This window comes from Musca domestica, unplaced genomic scaffold (assembly GCF_030504385.1).
Source record: "Musca domestica strain aabys unplaced genomic scaffold, Musca_domestica.polishedcontigs.V.1.1 4, whole genome shotgun sequence".
NCBI classification, from domain to species: domain Eukaryota; kingdom Metazoa; phylum Arthropoda; class Insecta; order Diptera; family Muscidae; genus Musca; species Musca domestica.
In genome coordinates, this window is record NW_026712328.1 from 11,821,003 (window position 1) to 11,841,430 (window position 20,428).

Genomic DNA, 20,428 nt, shown 5'->3' on the forward strand with positions numbered 1-20,428 from the left:
TCTCAATCATATGGAACGAATTAGAAAATATTCAAAAAATAAGATCCATTGAAAATTCTGTTAAAATCTATAAAATACCTTATATCGGAAGGTGCCGATATATAGGGGGATATACGCTATTGTGGACCTATATAGACAAATCTATGTCTGGGGGTAAGGTACTCACAAAGAACTCCTTGTGTGGATTTTCAGATAATTCCATTGGGAAATGTGGCTAAAATCATCAAAATCCCGAATATCGGGGTACCGTTATATGGGGGATATACGATATTGTGGACCTATATAGATAAATACCTTTCAGGGGTTAAAGTGCTCACAAAGAAATCCTTGTGTGGATTTTCAGAAAATACCATTGGAATATATAGCTAAAATCATCAAAATACCGAATAACGGGGGGTACGATATCGTTAACCTATATAGAGAACTCCATGTCAGGGGGTAAAGTGCTCACAAAGAACCCCTTGTGTGGATTTTCAGACAATTCCATTGAAAAATGTGGCTAACATCATCAAAACACCGAATATCGGGGGTACCGTTATATGGGGGCTATACGATATCGTGGACCGATACACCCCATCTTCGAACTTGACCTGCCTGCATGCAAAAGAGAGATCTGTGCAAAATTTTAGCTTCCTATCTTAATTCGTTTAGACTGTAGCTTGATTACAACAGACGGACGGACAGGGCTAAATCGTCTTATAATTTTACGCTGATCAAGAATATATATACTTTGTTGGGTCTAAAATGATTATTTCGATTAGTTACAAACGGAATGACGAACTTAATATACCCTCCATACGACCCTGCCACTCCATTGGGCCTAGTGGGCCTATCAGATGGAATGGCTGCTACATCCGGACAATCGAGAAGGAAGGCAGAGATTGCTCTTTCCCTGGTATCGACCTCTGCACCACCCCATAAGGGATGTTTCGCGTTCAGGTCTCCACCAACTACCAGGTCGCCACTGTCGCGTAAAGCGAGTATGGCGCTGAAGGACCCATCTTCCCTCCAGACCCTAGCGACACAAGATTCTATATCCCCTGAGGAAATGGGGATTTTTTCTGAACGAAACCTATATTTGACTATGACAGCAGTGCCCCCTCTTGGGCCTGTCAGCCTATCCTGCCTATATGTTTTGAATCCTTGGCAGTTAAACTTTTGGCTGGGAGAGAGCCAGGTTTCTGCCAGCGGCTGATGCTCTAGGACAAAATCAAGAATATATATACTTTGTTGGGTCTAAAATGATTATTTCGATGAGTTACAAACGGAATGACGAACTTAATATACCCTCCATACGTTTTTTGGTGGAGGGTATAAAAGGATGACAAAAAATAGGCAGCAAATTTTATTTTGCAAAAACTAAGTAAAACTGAAGATATAATATTATAATGAAGAAAATGTCCAGTAACGTGAAGAGAATTTTGAAGAGATTTGTAAGCAGATAAAATACACTTGCAACGACAAGGAAATGAGCACAATCCTTAAGAAAAATTTTGTTCGCGATAGAGACCAAGTTACGAAAAGAAAACGATCCGATTAGATTTCCTGATATTTTATTATTTGATTTTAATTTTTCTGCTATAATTCTTTTACCAAGCCTATAAAAATGGCATTTATTGAATTTAAGAATGTTGTTTGCACATGAAAATGAAAATGAATGGATTATTTTTATTTTGAATAAATATACATATAAGTGATATATGACACTTAAGCGACTAATAAATTACTCACATAAATGATCAAAGAATGACTTAAAAATACTCGAAAAAGATTGACAAATTAAGAGTATCAGCGCAATAAATTATTAGAAAACGATTCGAAAAAGAGTTGTAGAACAATCAGAAATTGGTCGAAAAAGACTTTTAACTAATCTAGAGGAAGACTTATATGTGATTTATTTAGAAGAGTCGCGGGAGGTCACGTTTTTCTCCCGACAAATGTGTCTTTATGATCAGAAAATGCCCTCATATTCCAGCTTTTTAACCGCGCAACATGATTAAAAATTTTAAAAAATGCTGACTGGGTATATAGACAATTTTACACTTCAAGGATTGTTATCTACCAAATCTCCTTAAATACCAAATTTGAAACAATTTCGTGGATAAATGCGACAAAGGTTATCAACATTATCACCAATTATCGTAAGGTACTCTTTTATGGAGGCTATTCGAATGAGTGCACACATATATTAACAATGTTCCGCCACTGGAGCTATAACACATTACAAACTACAAATACAATTTTTTAGATAAATCCGTGAAAAAATATTGGGAAAATCATGAAAATACCGAAGATCGGCAAATATCTTTGTATGGCGGCTATACCAAAACGTGGACCGATATTTCATTTTCAATACCAACCATCCTAGATATAATATAAATTGTTGTGGCAAATTTTGAAGCTCTTCGTCAAATAATGTGGGTTGTATCGTGATTTCAGCAGACACACAGACGACTTATCCACTTATAATTTTATAATGTTACAATATTTAGGAATGTTACAAACGGAATCTCAATATAAATATACCCTCATTTTCAATGTGGAGGGAATAAAAAAAACAGTTGTTGAATTTGTTATTGGTAAATTTAAAGTTACAATGGTTTTGTTCATAGACGTACCTTTATTATTGGAAAAACACCACCTCATCTCGCTAATAAATTTCGCTGAGTTCCTAGTTTTAGAATGGAATCAAGTTTATTTAACTTAGAAAGTAGGATACAATATACGCATTTCATCTGTACAATATGAGATATAAAATAATCTGTTAAACGCCATTTGTATACCCTCCACCTTGAAAAGGAGGGTATTTTAACTTTGTCAGTCCGTTGGAAACATCCCTAAATATTTGTCGTAAAGTATATATATTCATAACGATGTCCGTCTGTCTGTCTGTTAAAATCACGATACAGCCCACATTATTTTACGTAGAGCGTCAAAATTTAGCAGAACAATTTGTATTGTGTCTTGGATGAGGTATATTGGTCCACGTTTTGGTAAAGTCCCCATATAACGGTACCTTCTGATTTTTAGTATTTTGATGATTTTTGCAACATTTTTTCACGAATTTGTCTAAAAATAGGTATTTGTTGGTAATAATGGGTTCTAGCTCCGGTGGCGGAACATTGCATGTATAAGTCCACGATTTGGTATAGCCCCCATACAATAGTACCTCCCGATGTTCGGTAGTTTCATGGTTTTTGTCACATTTTTTCACGGGCCTATAATGGGCTCTCGCTACGGCGGCGAAACATTATATGTATAGGCTCACGTTTTGGTATAGCTCCCATATAACGGTACTTCCAGATATTCGGTATTTTTATGATTCTTTGCTGATTTGTCTTAAAATTGGTATTTGTGTGTCCTAATGGGTTCTAGCTCCGTTGTCAAAACATTGTATGTATAGGTTCACGTTTTTGTATAGCCCCACATATCGGTACCTGCCGATATTCGAATATCTCTAAAAATTTGTATTTGTGGGTCACAATGGGTTCTTTTGTTACCCCAAGATGGAGGGCTTTAAAAGTTCGCCCCGGCCGAACTTGATGTTTTTTTACTTGTTTAACCATCAACAAATTAATAGGTTATTTTAGTAGCATTCTTACAACATTCTTGTTAAATAGCAGAAGACCAAAAAAAAAAAAAAAACGATAAAGAATACGATTTTCTTACTATTGGTTTAATATTATCAAATCGGGGCAATCTACAACATGGAAGTTACAGCAAGAGAATGTGGAGAATCAAAAATCAATGAAGTTGAAATTAATTAGTTTAAGTTAGTTTAGAAAAGGGGCAAAATATTCGCCGCAAGTCCTTGGGACAAAAAGTAAACTGTTTGCTATTGAGGTGTTTAGTTTAGGAATTATGTACATATGACAATGTTCTTGAACATATGTACAAAATTTACCCTTATTGATTAAGATCCTATATAGTACAATTTCTCAAATACTGGGATCTTAAGTTAGCAAAAGCTGGATAATGATAAAGTGTTCCAACGTTTCAATGTGTTCTCCATACACCCTGCAATATCTATTTTCTGCACGTCCTTTTTTGTGAAGATGTGCTTGTAGACTAATGTTACCTCTCAAAATGCCTGGCTGTGGACTAATGTCTGATTTATTTGCTTTCCCATTAAGATTTTCCACATGGTTTTGGTGTTTCTGCAAATCTCTAATTGTTCCAAAGGAATGTGTAGATATTCTTTGATAATATTTTTAGTTAGCTTTACAATCCGTTGGATGCTTACAATAGACCTAATTAAACGCTAAACCATTTCATAGATTCTGTTATTGCTCGCCGCAAACACCTTATTTTTGTCCGGCAGACGTATAAAGATCACGGTTTTTGGTGCTTCCGTGAAGAGACCCAGCCTTTTCTCATCCCTAGCTTCGAGCCATCGGTATAGCAACAGGTTTCAGCAAGCGTTACGGCTACAGCTCCATCCTGAACTCATCAGAATTCCTGGGGATGAATTTAAAGAATTGTGGCTTACCTCACTCTTTTCTAGGCTTTGTTTGCTCTTTCCGTTCAAGTTTCCAATCTACACCCCAATTTGATTGTCTTACTCAGGAAAATTGGTTCAACAAAGTTACCCAATTTTGTTTTGCAATTATGCAAGCCACACGCGAAGCAACTGGTTTACAACTTGGAGAGGTTGTATTCAAGATTGTATCGTTTGTGGCCTGGTTGCACGAAGTTGTGTCTCGGTTGTACAAAAAATCAAAAATTTTTGATATTTGGAATGTTGTACCAACCGATTGTAATGTTTGTGGGCATGTCGCATACAATTTCATTTTGAGTTTATTTTCAAAGAGGCAACACCATTGTTTCGCACATCAAAACAGCGCGAAATTCAATCAAATGTGTGATTTCAATGAAAATATAAAAAAATTAAAAATATGTAAAAAATGGAATTTCAAAAATTAATAATAAATAAAGGATATTAAGTAAATTATAGAGCACGAAATTATTTCCGGTGTCATCTTAACTTAAATGAACTCTTAGAAAAGTGAAGTTGTACAAAGAGGTTGTATAGAAAGTTGTATCGTTTGTGTCCGAAGCATACAACATACAACCCCAGGTTGTACCAACGGTTGTATCGTGTGTGGCTTGCATTATAGACATATTTCAGTTTTTTTACTTACAGGTTAAGATTTAGGCATTTTGGTCTATTCCAGTTATAAACAAAATTAGGACTGTGTCTGCCCTTCTGTATAGTAAATTGGGTTTCTTTTCTTTCAGACGTCATCTGCATAACAGATTTGCTGAAATTACTCTTTTTTAAATTTTAAGTAGACTATTGATCGTAAAAATCTGCAGCAGGGATGATAAAATTCACCCCTGTAGAGTACTCTGGTCAACATTGTCCGATATGATTACGTCTTCTAGCCCAAAACTTAGTATATCGTTTGGAATCCTACTCTTAATCAAGGTATTGACCGTGTGAAGGAAACACAATCATCAAAATACCGAATATCGGGCGGTACCTTTATATGGGAGTTATACCAAAACGTGTACCTATACATACAATGTTTCGTCACCGTCACTAGAACCCTTTATTACATAGAAATACCAATTTTCAGACATTTCAGTGAAAAAATGTGACTAAAATCATCAAAATACCGGATATCGGGTGGTACCGTTATATGGAGGCTACAAATACCAATTATGACCTACAAATACTAATTTTCAGACAAATCCGTGAAAAAAATGTGCAAAAATCATCAAAATACCGAATATAAGGAGGTACCGTATGGGGACTACACCAAAACGTGGACCGATATATGTCATTTTCAATACCAACCATCCTAGATATAATACAAATTGTTCTGACTGTTCTGATTTTCACGTTCTACGTCAAACAATGTGGGCTGTATCGTGATTTCAACAGACATATTTTATTGGGATCTTTTCATGCGTTTTTGAAAATATTTTTTTCTTTCCTGTCAAGAGGGTATTTTAAATTGACAAGATTTGTCAAACCTATATTTGAGATGTAAGCATTCTAGCGAATATATGTCGCAATATATATCCGATCTACGTAACGGTCAGAATTGACCTTTTCGTATATTTGTTATTTCACCGGGATTAAGAATATTCGCGGAATACCCGCTCTATATTATCCGATGACCATCCAAATTGGAAAGCTTCTGCCCAGTCCTAAGCTCTAGCCCCATGCTAAATTCCGCGACGATTGATCTATAATTGTGACCTGTAGCGTGATTGCAAATTAACATAGTTAGATCGGCTCAACTCAGCGAGATTGGAAGATCAAAATATACTTTCCTAGGTGGGAAGCCAAAATTTCCAAGTGTAACATTATTTTTGGCCCAATCAAACTTTTAAGACCCCCATTTATATTTAGCATTATTTTTTGTCATTTTAATTGTTTTGTTTGGCATTGTTTTTTATGCTGTTTTATCTGCAACACTATTTTAGAACTGGTCACAGGCCATGACTTTTAAGTGAGGAGAAAAGGTGCGAAGAAAACTGATATGAAAACGATTTATTTTCCTTCTCCGATACTGAACCAGTCTCAGTTAGTCAGAAAACTAAAGTGGCTTAAAACGAACGAAGGCCAAAAATAATTTTTCTTTCTTTATTTTCTCTTTTTTGTCTTTCTCTCTCTTTTCTTACATTTAGGATGTAAAGCAGTTGTTGTATGTGAGCTCTACCAAAACGTGGATCTGATGAAACAATTTAACGCAGACCAATTGGTATCTATTGCGAACTCCAAATAACAACTTAAAATTCTTTTATAGAATGCGGCTAACTTCACCCAAATACCGATATATGGCATGAACAATTGTAGTAAATATTGTGACGGTCTTCAGACTTTTATTTGAACCATAAAAATATATATAATCTTTAATCACAAAATATTTGATATGCGTTTAGAAATTTCAGTATCTATAAAGGGTCCATACAATGTCTTTAATGTTGAGTATAAAAAAGTCATCATTTTTATTCTTCCTCAGATTCCTCTTCAGTGGCAGTTTCGTTAGCGCCCTCATTGTCGTTGTTAATGTTTAAGACTAAAGTTGGTGCTTCATTTTTTTCATTTTCTGCAGTTTCGTTCAGAATTGATTCTGTGGCTGGTGAATTCTGTGGTTCGGCTTCTACTGCATCTTCATGCAATTTAGTTTCGTCACGCGTTTTTTCTTCTCCCAAGTTTGCTTCTTCTGTCACTTCGGCTACTTCTTCTTGTTTTACTTCTTCTGTCTGTCCAGCTTCTTCTGCTAGTTTAGCTTCTTCTGCTAGTTTAGCTTCTTCTGCTAGTTTAGCTTCTTCTGCCAATCTGGCTTCTTCTGCTAGTTTAGCTTCCTCTGCTAGTCTAGCTTCTTTTGCCAGTCTTGCTTCTTCTGCTAGTCTTGCTTCTTCTGTTAGTCTAGCTTCTTCTGCTTGCTTAGCTTCTTCTGCTAGTCTGGCTTCTTCTGCCAGTCTAGCTTCTTCTGCCAGTCTAGCTTCTTCTGCCAGTCTAGCTTCTTCTGCTTGCTTAGCTTCTTCTGCTAGTCTGGCTTCTTCTGCTAGTCTGGCTTCTTCTGTTAGTCTAGCTTCTTCTGCCAGTCTAGCTTCATCTGCTAGTCTGGCTTCCTCTGCTAGTCTAGCTTCTTCTGCTAGTCTAGCCTCTTCTGCTAGTTTAGCTTCTTCTGCTAGTTTAGCTTCTTTTGCTAGTCTGGCTTCTTCTGCTAGTCTGGCTTCTTCTGCTAGTCTTGCTTCTTCTGCAAGCTTAGCTTCTTCTGCTAATCTTGCCTCTTCCTTTTTAGCTAACTTTGTCTTGCGTTTCAATTCAGCGTCGCCGTTCCTGCAATCGAAATAATATTATTAGAAAGAGTTTAAGATCTCTGGGGTGTAGCAATTACATTTCCTCCTTCAACAGAGCTGATTTCACTGCCTCTTCAGCTTGTTTTTCCAACTCGGCCAACCGATGCAACTCCTCCTCACTGTTGTTGTGCCTGCCATTAAAAATGCTTTACGTTAATATAAAAGTGAATCAAAATTTCTATATATATATATATATATATATATATATATATATATATATATATATATATATATAGGTATGTACAGGGTGAGATGAAAGCACTGGAACCAACTATATATATATATATATATATATATATATATATATATATATATATATATACAGTAGCGGACAAAACATTTGCAACTAGTATACACATTTCATAAATTGTCTTAATAAAACCTGTGGGGTAATGTTATTCAAATTTTATTCGCATTTTTGTAATATTGTAGATCTAAGGGAGCATTTTAAACAAAAATTAAATTTACGTCTGCGTAATTTACAATATTTTTAAAATTTTTATGAGGAAAGTCATTATTTGGACAAGACAAAACAATTGCAACTTAAAACATTTTCTTGTTAAACTGTGAAAACCATTATGTTTTGTTTCTTTTTGATCTCATTCGCTGATTTTTTTATAGAAAACCACATGATTTTTTAGTTGCAAAAATATTTCAGAAAAAAGACCGGTTCAGCTTGTGTTCCGCAATATCGGTAATAATGCCACCAAATAAATTCGGTATAGCTTTACGAAAGCTAATTATTGACGATTTTAATTGTGGAATTTCTCAAAAAGAGCTCTCCATTACATACAAAGCGCATAAGTCATCCATTTCAAGAATTTTATCACGTTTTAGAAAAACTGAATCGGTGGAAGTTATAAGCAATGGTGGAAGACAGCGAAAAACTGATCCAAGGACAAACTCGTTAATTGTAAGAGAGGTTAAAAAATGTCCTTTCAAATCGGCTCCGATATTTGCAAAAGAATTGAAACTACAAATTAGCGCAAGAACGATGTCGACGTCTTGTTGAAGCTGATTTGTTAGCTTATCGCCCGGCGAAAAAAAAAAAAAAACCTTATATCTAACCGAAACAAATCGAAACGGCTTCAGTTTGCCCAAGAACATGTTAACTGGACAGTGGGCCAGTGGAAAAAAGTGCTTTTCAGCGATGAGTCAAAATTCAATATCACCACTAGCGATGGCATAACTCACATTAGAAGACCCAAAGGAAAACGAATTCAACAGGAGTTTGCCTAAAGACAGTCAAACATGGAGGTGGCCATGTCATGGTTTGGGGATGTTTTTCTGTCAACGGATTAGGTCCGCTGTATCGAATACAGGGTACTATGGATAGATGGGTCTATAAAGACATACTGGAAAACGTTATGTTACCATATGCTGAATGGGAAATGCCATTACGGTGGATATTTCAGCACGATAACGATCTCAAACACACCTCGAAGGTGGTAAAGGATTGGTTAAAGGAAAAATAGGTTGCCGTAATGCAATGACCACCACAGTCACCGTATATTAATCCAATCGAAAACCTCTGGTCAGAGACCAGAGACCTACACACCATTGAAACCATTTCGGTGAGGAAGTTGGTATGTACTGGACTTTAAATCGCGAAAAAAAATGCAAAACAAAATGTTAAAAAAAAAAAACGATAGGAGAAGACCCATCGTTGGAACAGAAATTGGCTGCTTGTTAAAGAATCTCGCCAAAATTGTATGTGTATGACGGGCAACTTATACATGAACTATTTTTACACATCAACTTTTTGTTAGCGGATCTTGTAGGACCATATTCTTGAAATGTTTTCTCTATATTTTTCAATTTGATTTTACAAATTTGTGATAAAATTTGAACTTATTGGGGTTGCCACAATTAGCACAAGTGTTAATGAAATTAAATTAACAAAATAATGGTTATGGGAACTCTCACATATCTGAGCTTTTCGGAAAATGACGAAAGTTTTTAATTTTTTTTTAAACCCATGTTAAAACGAACGATTCGAGTGAAAGTAACTTTTTTTTACAAAAACAGGCTGTAAATTCCCTCATTTAAACAATAAAACAATTTAACTAAAATAGTTAAACACGCCTATTTATAATTTAATCATTCAATCAATCAATTCCCTATCTTATATTTTTCATATCCTTTAAATACATTTTTTAATGTTCGTGTTTCATTACTTATCACTCGTCCACATCCCAAGTCTGAGTCTGACTATAATAATATCCGGTTTTGCGCTTTGGAACCTAGTTCGAAAGTTTGTCCCAGAAATCATCTTCTTTGTGTTAAAATCGTTTAAAAATTGAGTTGAAGTTTCTTGCAAAATCCGAGTATTGTTTACAATTGTAATGGCTGCTTAAAAGCTGTGTTGCCACTTCATATTTAACTATAACATATAGGCCATGGCCAATTACTGTCATGTGTAATTTATTGTTTAACGTTTTATAACACTTTCTTTAATTATCCCCCCCCCCACTTCTGAAGAAATAATTGCTTTTTTCCAAACCTGCAAGAATGTAAAAAACAAATTTTTAAGCTCTACGTCAAACGGATGTTACAAACGGAATGACAAAGTTAATATACTCTCCACTTTCCAAGGTGGAGGGTGTTTAGTCGTACTCTTCGATTTCTTCTATGCATACTGGCGAGTATAATGCGACTGATACTGGCGATAACTCGTATGATTTGGAAACGTTGTTTTGGGAGTTGTGACAAAAATGTTTCTCTAGAACTAATCGATCTACTTTTTTCGGGAAATAATTGGACCAACTTTAGGCATGGTCCCCATATCACGGTACCCTCCGATTTAAAGAAATTGCAAGATTTCAATTTTCTACTAAAATGGACTGTAATTTGACATATGGTATTCTCAAGAGGTACCTGATGTCCTTGCAAAATTATATTAATATTGGTCACCAATTGGACATGTTTTTAATATAGACCTTTAATCGTTTATTTTTACTGCAATTTGAAGTGAATATATGAATTGGTCTTTTAGTGAAAAATGTTAACAAAGTAGTCAATCTAAAAATTGCCACTATTTGGAAGGAACTTGAAAATTTTCAAATATTAACTATACAAGTCCACGTTTTCGTATAGCCTCAAATTGTATCTTCCGATATTAGGTATTTTAACGGTTTTAGCTACATTTTAAAATGGAATATTCCCTATAGACTCCATATAAAGGTACTTTCCGATATTTTGGTATTTTGACGATTTTAGCCGTAATGGGTTCTTGTGCTTATATAGAACAATTTCTGTGTAAGCCAACATTTTTCTATAGCCCTTATCCTTGCGATATTTGGCATTTTGATGATTGTAGCTAACTTTTTTACAAAATTGTTCAAAATTTGGATAGATGTTCATAATTAATAACACACCCCTGGAATACTAGAATTTCGGCATTTATAGACATATTTATACATGAGATACTTCAAATGGAGGTAAAAAAATGCCCTTGGACTACTAGAATTTCGGCATTTACAGACATATTTTGTACATGAGATACTTCAAATGGAGGATATAAAAATTTCGGCCAGGCCGAACTTAAATGCCTTTTATTTGTTTATTCGATAATATAATTTTGCCAATAAATTAATACAATGGAATCCATAAATTATATGTTCCTCTTTTATTATGTTTACACTACAGAAACCTTACTTGATTTCACGTTTACTGCGAACTCCATTCATATTTTTTTCCAACGCAACGCCATCAACAGTATCTTCCACAACAGTCATTAAACGTTCTTGTCGCAATCGTTTCTTTTCATTGAGGGAATCAGCTTCTTCATTGGAATCTTCCAATTGCTTTGGAGAAGAGAATTTTCTTGATGGTCGGTTGGGATCCAGTTCGGGATCTGAAAAAAATATTTAAGGTTTTGCGTCAATATCATTTTATCTGTATTGCAAAAGCGTAAATAATCTTCCTTAGACCTATTGCAGATATAAATACTTTAGACAAAATGTACTACGAAAAAAATGTGTAGTATTTTCTAAAACATTCACATAAATTAAGTTTGACAACTCTTAGTTAATTCGTGGTAGCGAATGCATATGTTAACTGACATGTGACTTACCGGCTTATGATAAACCTTAAAAAAAATAATTCACTCTATACTATAATAGTTGTTTTCCCTTACGTGTAAGAATTTACAAGCAAAACTGTTCCTATACTTGAGAAAAAATTTCAAACCAATTTAAGGGAGCATAAAATTGTATTAGCTTTTACAATTTTTTGCTAGACAACTTTGGCGATGTAAAAATTTATAGTTTGATTACCAGCTTCTGACTGGTTGATATGTTGATTTTTATGGATTTCAATGTAATTTTAACACTTTTACTCCGTTCCTTTTTTATACCCTCCACCATACTATGGAGGGTATATTCATTTTGTCATTCCGTTTGTAACTCATCGAAATAATGATCTTAGACCCAACAAAGTATATATATTCTTGATCAGCGTAAAATTCCAAGACGATTTAGCCATGTCTGTCCGTCTGTCTGTCTGTCTGTTGTAATCACGCTATCTTTCGAACGAATTGAGATAGAAGGCTAAAATGCACACATGTTTATTTTTTGCCAGTAGGCAAATAAATGGGTCATGTAGGTCCACGTCTTCGTATAGGCCCCATATATCAGTACCTCCTTTTATTCGGTATTTTGAAGATTTTATGTACAATACTCACCGAAATTGTTTGAGATGTTGTAATTGAAGTTCGTAATGGAAGCTGCAGCCTGTGACAGAAAATTGTCTATGCAGGTCCAGGTCTTCGTATAACTCCTATACAACGGTACCTCCCTACGTACGGTATTTTAATGATTTTGGCTACATTATGCACAGTTTATTTCAAGTTACGAATTTGAATATGTGACAAACAATGACTATGTAGGTGCACGTCGTACAGGCCTAGTATATATAACGGCTATATTCGGTATTTTTAAAATGTTAACAGAATTTGTGGCGAATGTTATCTTTTTTGAAAATTTTCAAATTCGTTCTAAATGGTGGAGGGTATTCAAAGTTCGGCCTGGCCGAACTTACTGCTTTTTTACTTGTTTCGTTGCTTGAGTAAGAATTTACGTTTGGTCGTCAATAAATTATGTCATCATAAAACACAACAATTAAGTTTCGAGCTAGCTCCACACGTTTTTCTAGAGCCCCCATATAATAGTACTTCCCTATATTCGGTATTCCAACGGTTAATTTTCATTTCCCAATAGGATTTTTTTCAAATTTAGTACAATAGAGTGTTGCCCCAATATAAAGGTTACTTCCAACATTTGTTGCCAATTTGAGACACATTTTCTAACAACATTGCTAAAAATTCAATAATTAGAGTACAAAAAGATTTATACTTCTTTGTGGCAAACATTGCCTGTATGGTACTAATTACCTTATATCCACAAAGTGGGATTATTTGAAATTTTGCACATGAAGTTAATTTCGGGTACTTTATTCCCTGAAAGAGAATGGTCTATATACCTCCACGATATCGTATAGCCCCCATATGAGGGTACTTCCCGATATTCGGTATTTTGATGAATTAGCCACATTTTTCAATGGATTGGACTGAAATCCGATGTGTTCAGTTCTTAATATGCACTGATCAATCTGACGAAAAATTGTGTCAATAGATCTACTATTATATGTGGTCGAATTTGTATATTTTCTGAAGCCGCATTTATATCTATTTAATACCAAGGAATACCTTTCGATAAACGAAATTAGAAGCAAATTTATTTATTGATGCACTGATTATCTAACGTTAGAAAAATACTATTTCAAAGTCTGAGCCTTTACTTACATTTTAGGAGACAGTAGGGTAAGTGTACCAGTAGTCGGCACTTTTAGGATTTCCGCGTTTTTAACCGCTCACCATTCTGAGTGGAACATTTCAATTATTACAAAGTTAATTTATTAAGATTCGAAATTTTGTATAGTTTTTGCAATAATAAATAAAGTTGTAAAAACTTTTTTTATATTTCATAAATTTGTAGTTTTATTAAAACAATGTTTTTTTGCCAGTAGTCGGCACCACTTGCCAATTGTCGGTATGGCAGGTTCCAACAGTCGGCATACCAATGTTTTTGTAAGAATAATTAATAATAATAAAAAATTATTTCATTAAAATATAATATTTTTGTTTAGTTAAACTGATTCGACGTCTTTATTGTACTTTTCTTAAGAATATGAATTGTTGAGGACCTTCACAGACAAAAATTTTAATTTTTATTAGAATAAATCATCTTTTCTTAGCAAAATTGTGCACAAAGATAGCTGAAGTAAACAAAATACATTTCAATATAATAGTTTCATTTATTTGGGCTTAAAAATAAAAAGTGCCGACTACTGGGACATGCCGAACTTAGGCACACTTACCCTATGTGTTTTTTATTTTAACACACAAGAAGGGAAATCCGTTATATACTTACATTTCAATAAGAATAATAATATAATAATAAAAAATAATTTGCATATTACAATGGCTACCTTTGAAAATTTATGAATCTAACAGAGTCATTAAAAAAAATATATCTCAACCAGCAAGGTAGATTAATTGAAATATAGATAATTTTTTTCACAAATGTATTAAATTGCAGTAAAAACACAAAGCATGCATGGAATATTGTAAGTTTACGACAACGCCAATTCAAAAAAGTTTGATAAAGAAGTTATTCATTTCGCAAATAACCTCAATTGAAAAATCAAAATTGAAAGGCAGATTTTTTGAGTAGAGGTTGCCAGGCCCATCGGTTTGAGCTTCGATAAAATTTGATACATACATTCTCAAAGAATAGCTAGTAAGCTATTTTTAAACTAGTAAATCGTAAAATAAAATTATATAATCATACTGCTATGGTATTTGCAGCCACAGCAGTGGGGATTTCAGTTTCGCCATTTTTTATGAAATAAAATCCTTAAAAATTCTGTTACAATTGTAAAAATACCGTTTTTTATAAGTCAATTTTCTGTCATAGGCTGTAGCATCCATTACGAAGTTCAAATACGACATCTCAAACAATTTCGGTGGGTATTGTACCTAAACTCGTCAAAATACCGAATATAGGGAGGTACTGATATATGGGACCTATACGAAGACCTGGACTGGATACTGTAGTTCCCATTACAAACTCTAAATACGTAATTTAAAACAATTCCGGTGAATAATGACGCTATCATCAAAATACAGAACATAGGAAGTTACCGTTATATGGGCGATATACGAAGACGTGAACCTGCACAGACAATTTTCTGTCTTAGGCTGTAGTATCCATTTCAATTACCAAATTTGAAACAATTCCGGTGAATAATGTCGCTAAAATCATCAAAATACCGAATATCGGGAGGTACCGTTATATGGGGGCTATATGAAAACGTGGACCTACATGGCCCATTTGAGAACTTAACTTGCCTACTGGAAAAATAAACATGTGTGCAAAATTTTAGCCTTCTATCTCAATTCGTTCGAAAGATAGCGTGATTACAACAAATAGACGAACATCGCTAAATCGACTTAGAATTTTACGATGATCAAGAATATATATTTTTTTGGGTCTGACATGAGTATTTCGAGGAGTTACAAACGGAATTTTATACCTTCCTCTATTGTATGGAAGAGAGTATAAAAACCTTGAAGTGAGACAAAAAAAGCGATCCACAAATAATCTTTGAAATTTAACTTCTTAATAACAACCATTGCTTAAATTCAATATCTATATCTATGAAAGAGGAAAATGTTTGTATGTTTGTTTGATTGTAATATATGGACTCGAAAACCGCTGAACAGATTTTTCTGAAAATTTGCAAGTATAGTACAACATCGCCTGAAAGTAACATAGGCTATATAATTATTTGAAATTCCACTTGGAACTGGAGATTTGACATCAGAATCGGAGGTACCTGCCAAAAATTTTGAATTTATATGCTCACATCTATTGATAGATTACAGATACCAAATTTGGAATGCATAAGGAATTTGGAACAAAAATAAATTTGCCAAATTATATTGAAATCGGTTCAAATTTGGATATAGATCCCATATACATATTCGGTCGATTTCATATATTTAATGTACCAAACACGCTATGTATCTCTAATTTCAATGAAATTTGGAATGTGTAACGGAATTTAAGACGAATATACGTTTTCCAAATTATATTGAAATCTGTACAAATATTTTCGACCGATTTCGTTTATTTGATGCACCAAATACATTATGTTTGTTCGATTCCAATGTTATTGAAATGAGTAACGGAGATTAAACCGAACATATATTTGCCAAATTATATTGAAATCGGTACATATTTGGATATAGCTCCCATATATATTTTCGGCCGATTTCGTTTATTTGAGTCACCAAACACGATATGTATGCCCGATTCCAGTGAAATTCAGAATGTGTGACGGAATTTAGTTACAATAATGAATTTGTCAAATTAATTAGAAATTGGATATAGCTCCTATATATATTCTCGTTCGATTTCACATATTTGATGCATCAAACACGGTATGTACCTCCAATTTCAAAAAAATTGTGTCAAATTATATTGAAATCGGATCAGATTGGGTATGATTTTATTAAGAAGCATTGACCCACGAAGCCTTTGCAATGGCATTAAGCTAACAATAAAAAAATTCAAAACAAATTAAATGAGAATGCGATTATTACGTGGAAGTATGTTGCTACCTCGAATTCTTTAATTGCCAGAGAAATGCCACTCAACTTCAAGAGATTGCAGTTTCCTGCACGATTAATATTGGGTATGAAATTATTAAAAAAGAAGGACACACCCTTCGTATATGCCGACTAAATTTGGCATGTTCCTGATTTTCTCATGGTCAGCTGTTCCTGGCATGTTCACGCTTCGTTAGACCGATCTATTTGTTTGTTTACACATTAAAGTATTTTAATTAATAAGTTTTTTTTTAAGTTTTGAATTTTTCTTTTTTTTTTTTTGTAAACCAACAAATATTCGTATATTAAATTATGAATGCATATAAAATCGAAAGGGGTAGCGAAGCGCACTGGGTTCAGCTAGTAAAACTATAAAAAGCCACATCAAACATTCCCCCCATTATATATTCGCTAAGAAGCAACTAAAGTGCTTGTAAATAAACACTCCTAAATATTGGATAAACCGAATGTTCATATGGTCTCTGTAAGGAGAGGGAATCTCCAAGAGACAAAAAATACATATAAAATAAAACAGGAAATTACTTCAAAATTATGTCAAGAGCTCTACAGGGCTTATAGATATTAATAATAATAATAATCGTTAATACTTAAAGGTCGTCACATTTCTACTCAAATAGAGGCCATAATGATCTTGAAAGAGAGGAATTCGAAACAGAGTCCATTATCAATATTTTAATTAAAGATAAACTTTCGCAACCAATATTTAAAGCAGAATATGCATATCTATATATATAAAAGAAAGTTGTGTTAGTTACTACGCTTATAACTTAAGACCCGGTGGACTGATTGTCTCCTGTCCGAAAAGGATAATATCCAAAAAAAAATCGCGTATTAATGTGATATATTAACATTTTCATTTTGACTTTTGAAATGTACAATAGTAATGCTTTATTTTGCATGATTTTTTTCCATTTTGACTTACTTTTTTCTAATGTACATTTGTAGTGTTTTTTTATATTTTATTTTTGAATTCGAATATTAATACCAATTTATTAAATTGACTTGACTTCTTGAGAACTGAAATTGATGGCGGGTTACATGGAAGTGTAGTACCGAATTATGTGGTGGCGAAAAGGCATAGATGATATCGAAAAAATTCAACGCGGTCACACCAAAGTTGAAAGGTAAAATACTTTTTCAAAATCGCTAAAAAATCACAAAAAAGAGATCTCATTGCAAAAATTCTCAAATCGGGAAAAATCAAAAAAAAATATTCAATGGAATCGAATTTTAAAATAATAGTACATTCCATTGACAAACTTTGTAAGGATCTTTAAACATTTGCTGTAAAAAATCAGCGAACAAGTTGAAGATTTTTTCAATTTGTAATTCTTCTTTTGTCAATTTTTTCAATTTGTATTATCATGTTGAATTCAGTGGATTTTTTGTGAACAAAATAAAGAATAATTTTCACTATATACAATTTTTCACCAAAAAAATGAAACAAGTGCGAAATACGATATTAACTGACATCTACTTTTCAACTCCAGGGCCCACATCGTGGTTCAGCTGGAAGATGCGAACACATTTAAACAGACAAAAATGACCGAAAAAGCCTAATGGGGCTCATTTAAAAGCGTGACATTGTGACAATAATCCGTCCAATGAGAGCTCAAAATGCAAAATTCTTTGGGAGTACAATCAGTAAAATACCAAATATAAAGGGTGCAAAATAGTAGAGCGAATGGGACTTTTAGTATGAAAAGGATTTCTATCCTTTCAGAAATTCTTCCCAAACATTCAAGATACCTTAAATCGCTTTTGCAGGTCATGATATCGATAATAACTCACGGATAAGGGTACAACCCGATTTCATATTTATATAACCATCGTATGATTTAAGCTATTTTTGGGGTCTAGGCCACTTTTTCCATATTTTGGCCCTTATTTGACATCTTTGTTTTTAAGGAGGTAGAGAACCTCTTCGCATAAAATTTTACATTTTTAGAGTAGGACCCATTTTGGTCTTGCCCACATTCATCAATTGATTTGGCAAAAAATTGTATTTATGCTACCCTGGGGTAGGGAACCATCATACAGATAATTGCCACATCGGAATTTATTTAAGTAAAGTCCCCACATTGGAGTATCCAAGTCCACTTTCACATCTAATGTGTGGTCAGAAAAGAAAATTTTGTATTCTATTTAATTTGTAACCCCCAAGAGAATATTGGGTGGGCTACGTTTTGGTATAACCCTCACATGAAAGTATCTTTGATTTCAGCTATGACCGTGTTCTTGGCCACGTTTTTCAACTGATTTGGCCTTTATTTGGCATCTTGGCTTTTTTATTTCGAGGGTCTTGACCACATTTTCCAATCGATTTTGCTGTATTTAGGCTACTTTGTGAGCACCGTCTTACAGAAAAATGTCAACATAGGTAAATATTTTGGTACAGTCCCCATGTAGTCCCCAGGGCCGTCGATCTATAGTGATTTTTACCGATTGGCGGACAACAACACGGGCATTGTTCATTGAATTTTACTATGAACAAGAACATAGACTTCTTGGGGACTGGGTAATGGGTGTAAAAGCGTAGTTAACTTTGAGTATTCAGAAATTATTTTGCCCTCCTTCCATAGGTATTTATTTCTATTTAGTCGGATCAATATTTATGTTAAAATTTATTCACCTTTATGAGCCAGATTTGTGAAATATTATGCTATACAAAATTTGCATTAAAGACTAAAAGTACGGGCCGGCAACGCGGACCGGGCCAGCTAGTTTTATATTTATAAAAGAAAGTTGTGTTAGTTACTACGCTTATAACTTAAGAACCGCTAAACTAATTTTAATGATTTATACAAATTTAGAATTGTCTCCTATCCGAAAAGGATAATATCTAAAAAAATCGCGTAAAAATGTAATATTTTAACATTTTAATTTTGACTTTTGAAATGTACAATAGTAATGTTTTATTTTGCATGATTTTTTTCCATTTTGACTTACTTTTTTTCTAATGTATTTGTAGTGTTTTTTATATTTTATTTTTGAATTTGAATATTAAAAACAATTTATTATATTGACATGATTTCTTGAGAATTGAAATTGATGGCGAGTTACATGGAAGTGTAGTACCGAATTATGTGGTGGGGAAACGGAATAGATGATATCGAAATAATTTAACGCGATCACACCAAAGTTAAAAGATAATTACTTTTTCAAAATCGCTAAAAAATCACGAAAAAGAGATATCATTGCAAAAATTCTCAAATCGGAAAATATATAAAATAAAAGTACATTCTATTGACAAACTTTGTAAGGATCTTTAAACAGTTGCTGTAAAAAATCAGCGAACAAGTTGAAGATTTTTTCAATTTGTTATTCTTCTTTTGTCATTTTTTTCAATTTGTATTATCATATTGAATTCAGTGGATTTTTTGTGAACAAAATAAAGTATAATTTGTTACTATATACAATTTTTCACCAAAAAATGAAATAAGTGCGAAATACGATATTAACTGACATCTACCTTTCAACTCCAGGGCCTACATCGTGCTTCAGCTGGAAGATGCGCACACATTTAAACAATTGGGCTCATTTCAAAGCGTGGACCTACTTCTTTCATGTGACAATAATCCAAAATTTCAAAATCAAAATTTTTTGGTTGTACAATCAGTAAAATACCAAATATAAAGGGTGCCAAATAGTAGAGCGAATGGGACTTTTGGTAAGAAAAGGATTTCTATCCTTCCAGAAATTCTTCCCGAACATTTAAGATACGTTAAATCGCTTTTGCAGGTCATGATATCGATCATATATATAACCATTGCATGATTTAAGCTATATTTGGGGTCTTCGCCACTTCCTTTTATTTTTGGCCCTTATTAGGCATCTTTGTTTCTAAGTGGGTAGAGAACCTCTTCGCATAAAATTTTCAGAGCAGGGCCCATATTGGTCTTGACCACATTC

At 33.8% G+C, this 20,428-nt stretch overlaps 1 protein-coding gene across 4 annotated transcripts in view; it reads right to left on the bottom strand.

Moving 5' to 3' along the window:
• Positions 1 to 6,812: 6,812 nt before the first annotated feature.
• LOC101891721 (uncharacterized protein CG45078) overlaps positions 6,813 to 20,428 on the bottom strand; it is a 56,153-nt gene continuing 42,537 nt past the window's right edge. For 2 of the 4 annotated variants that reach the window (XM_059126907.1, XM_059126903.1), the window contains 3 exons: positions 11,479 to 11,677; positions 7,860 to 7,967; positions 6,813 to 7,801 (listed from right to left, as the gene is read on the bottom strand). In XM_059126907.1, coding sequence (XP_058982890.1) covers positions 6,961 to 7,801; positions 7,860 to 7,967; positions 11,479 to 11,677 — 1,148 coding nt within the window. In that variant the 3' untranslated portion in view covers positions 6,813 to 6,960. The remainder of the gene's footprint in view (positions 7,802 to 7,859; positions 7,968 to 11,478; positions 11,678 to 20,428) is intronic. The other 2 variants (XM_059126906.1, XM_059126905.1) reach the window with 2 other exon arrangements.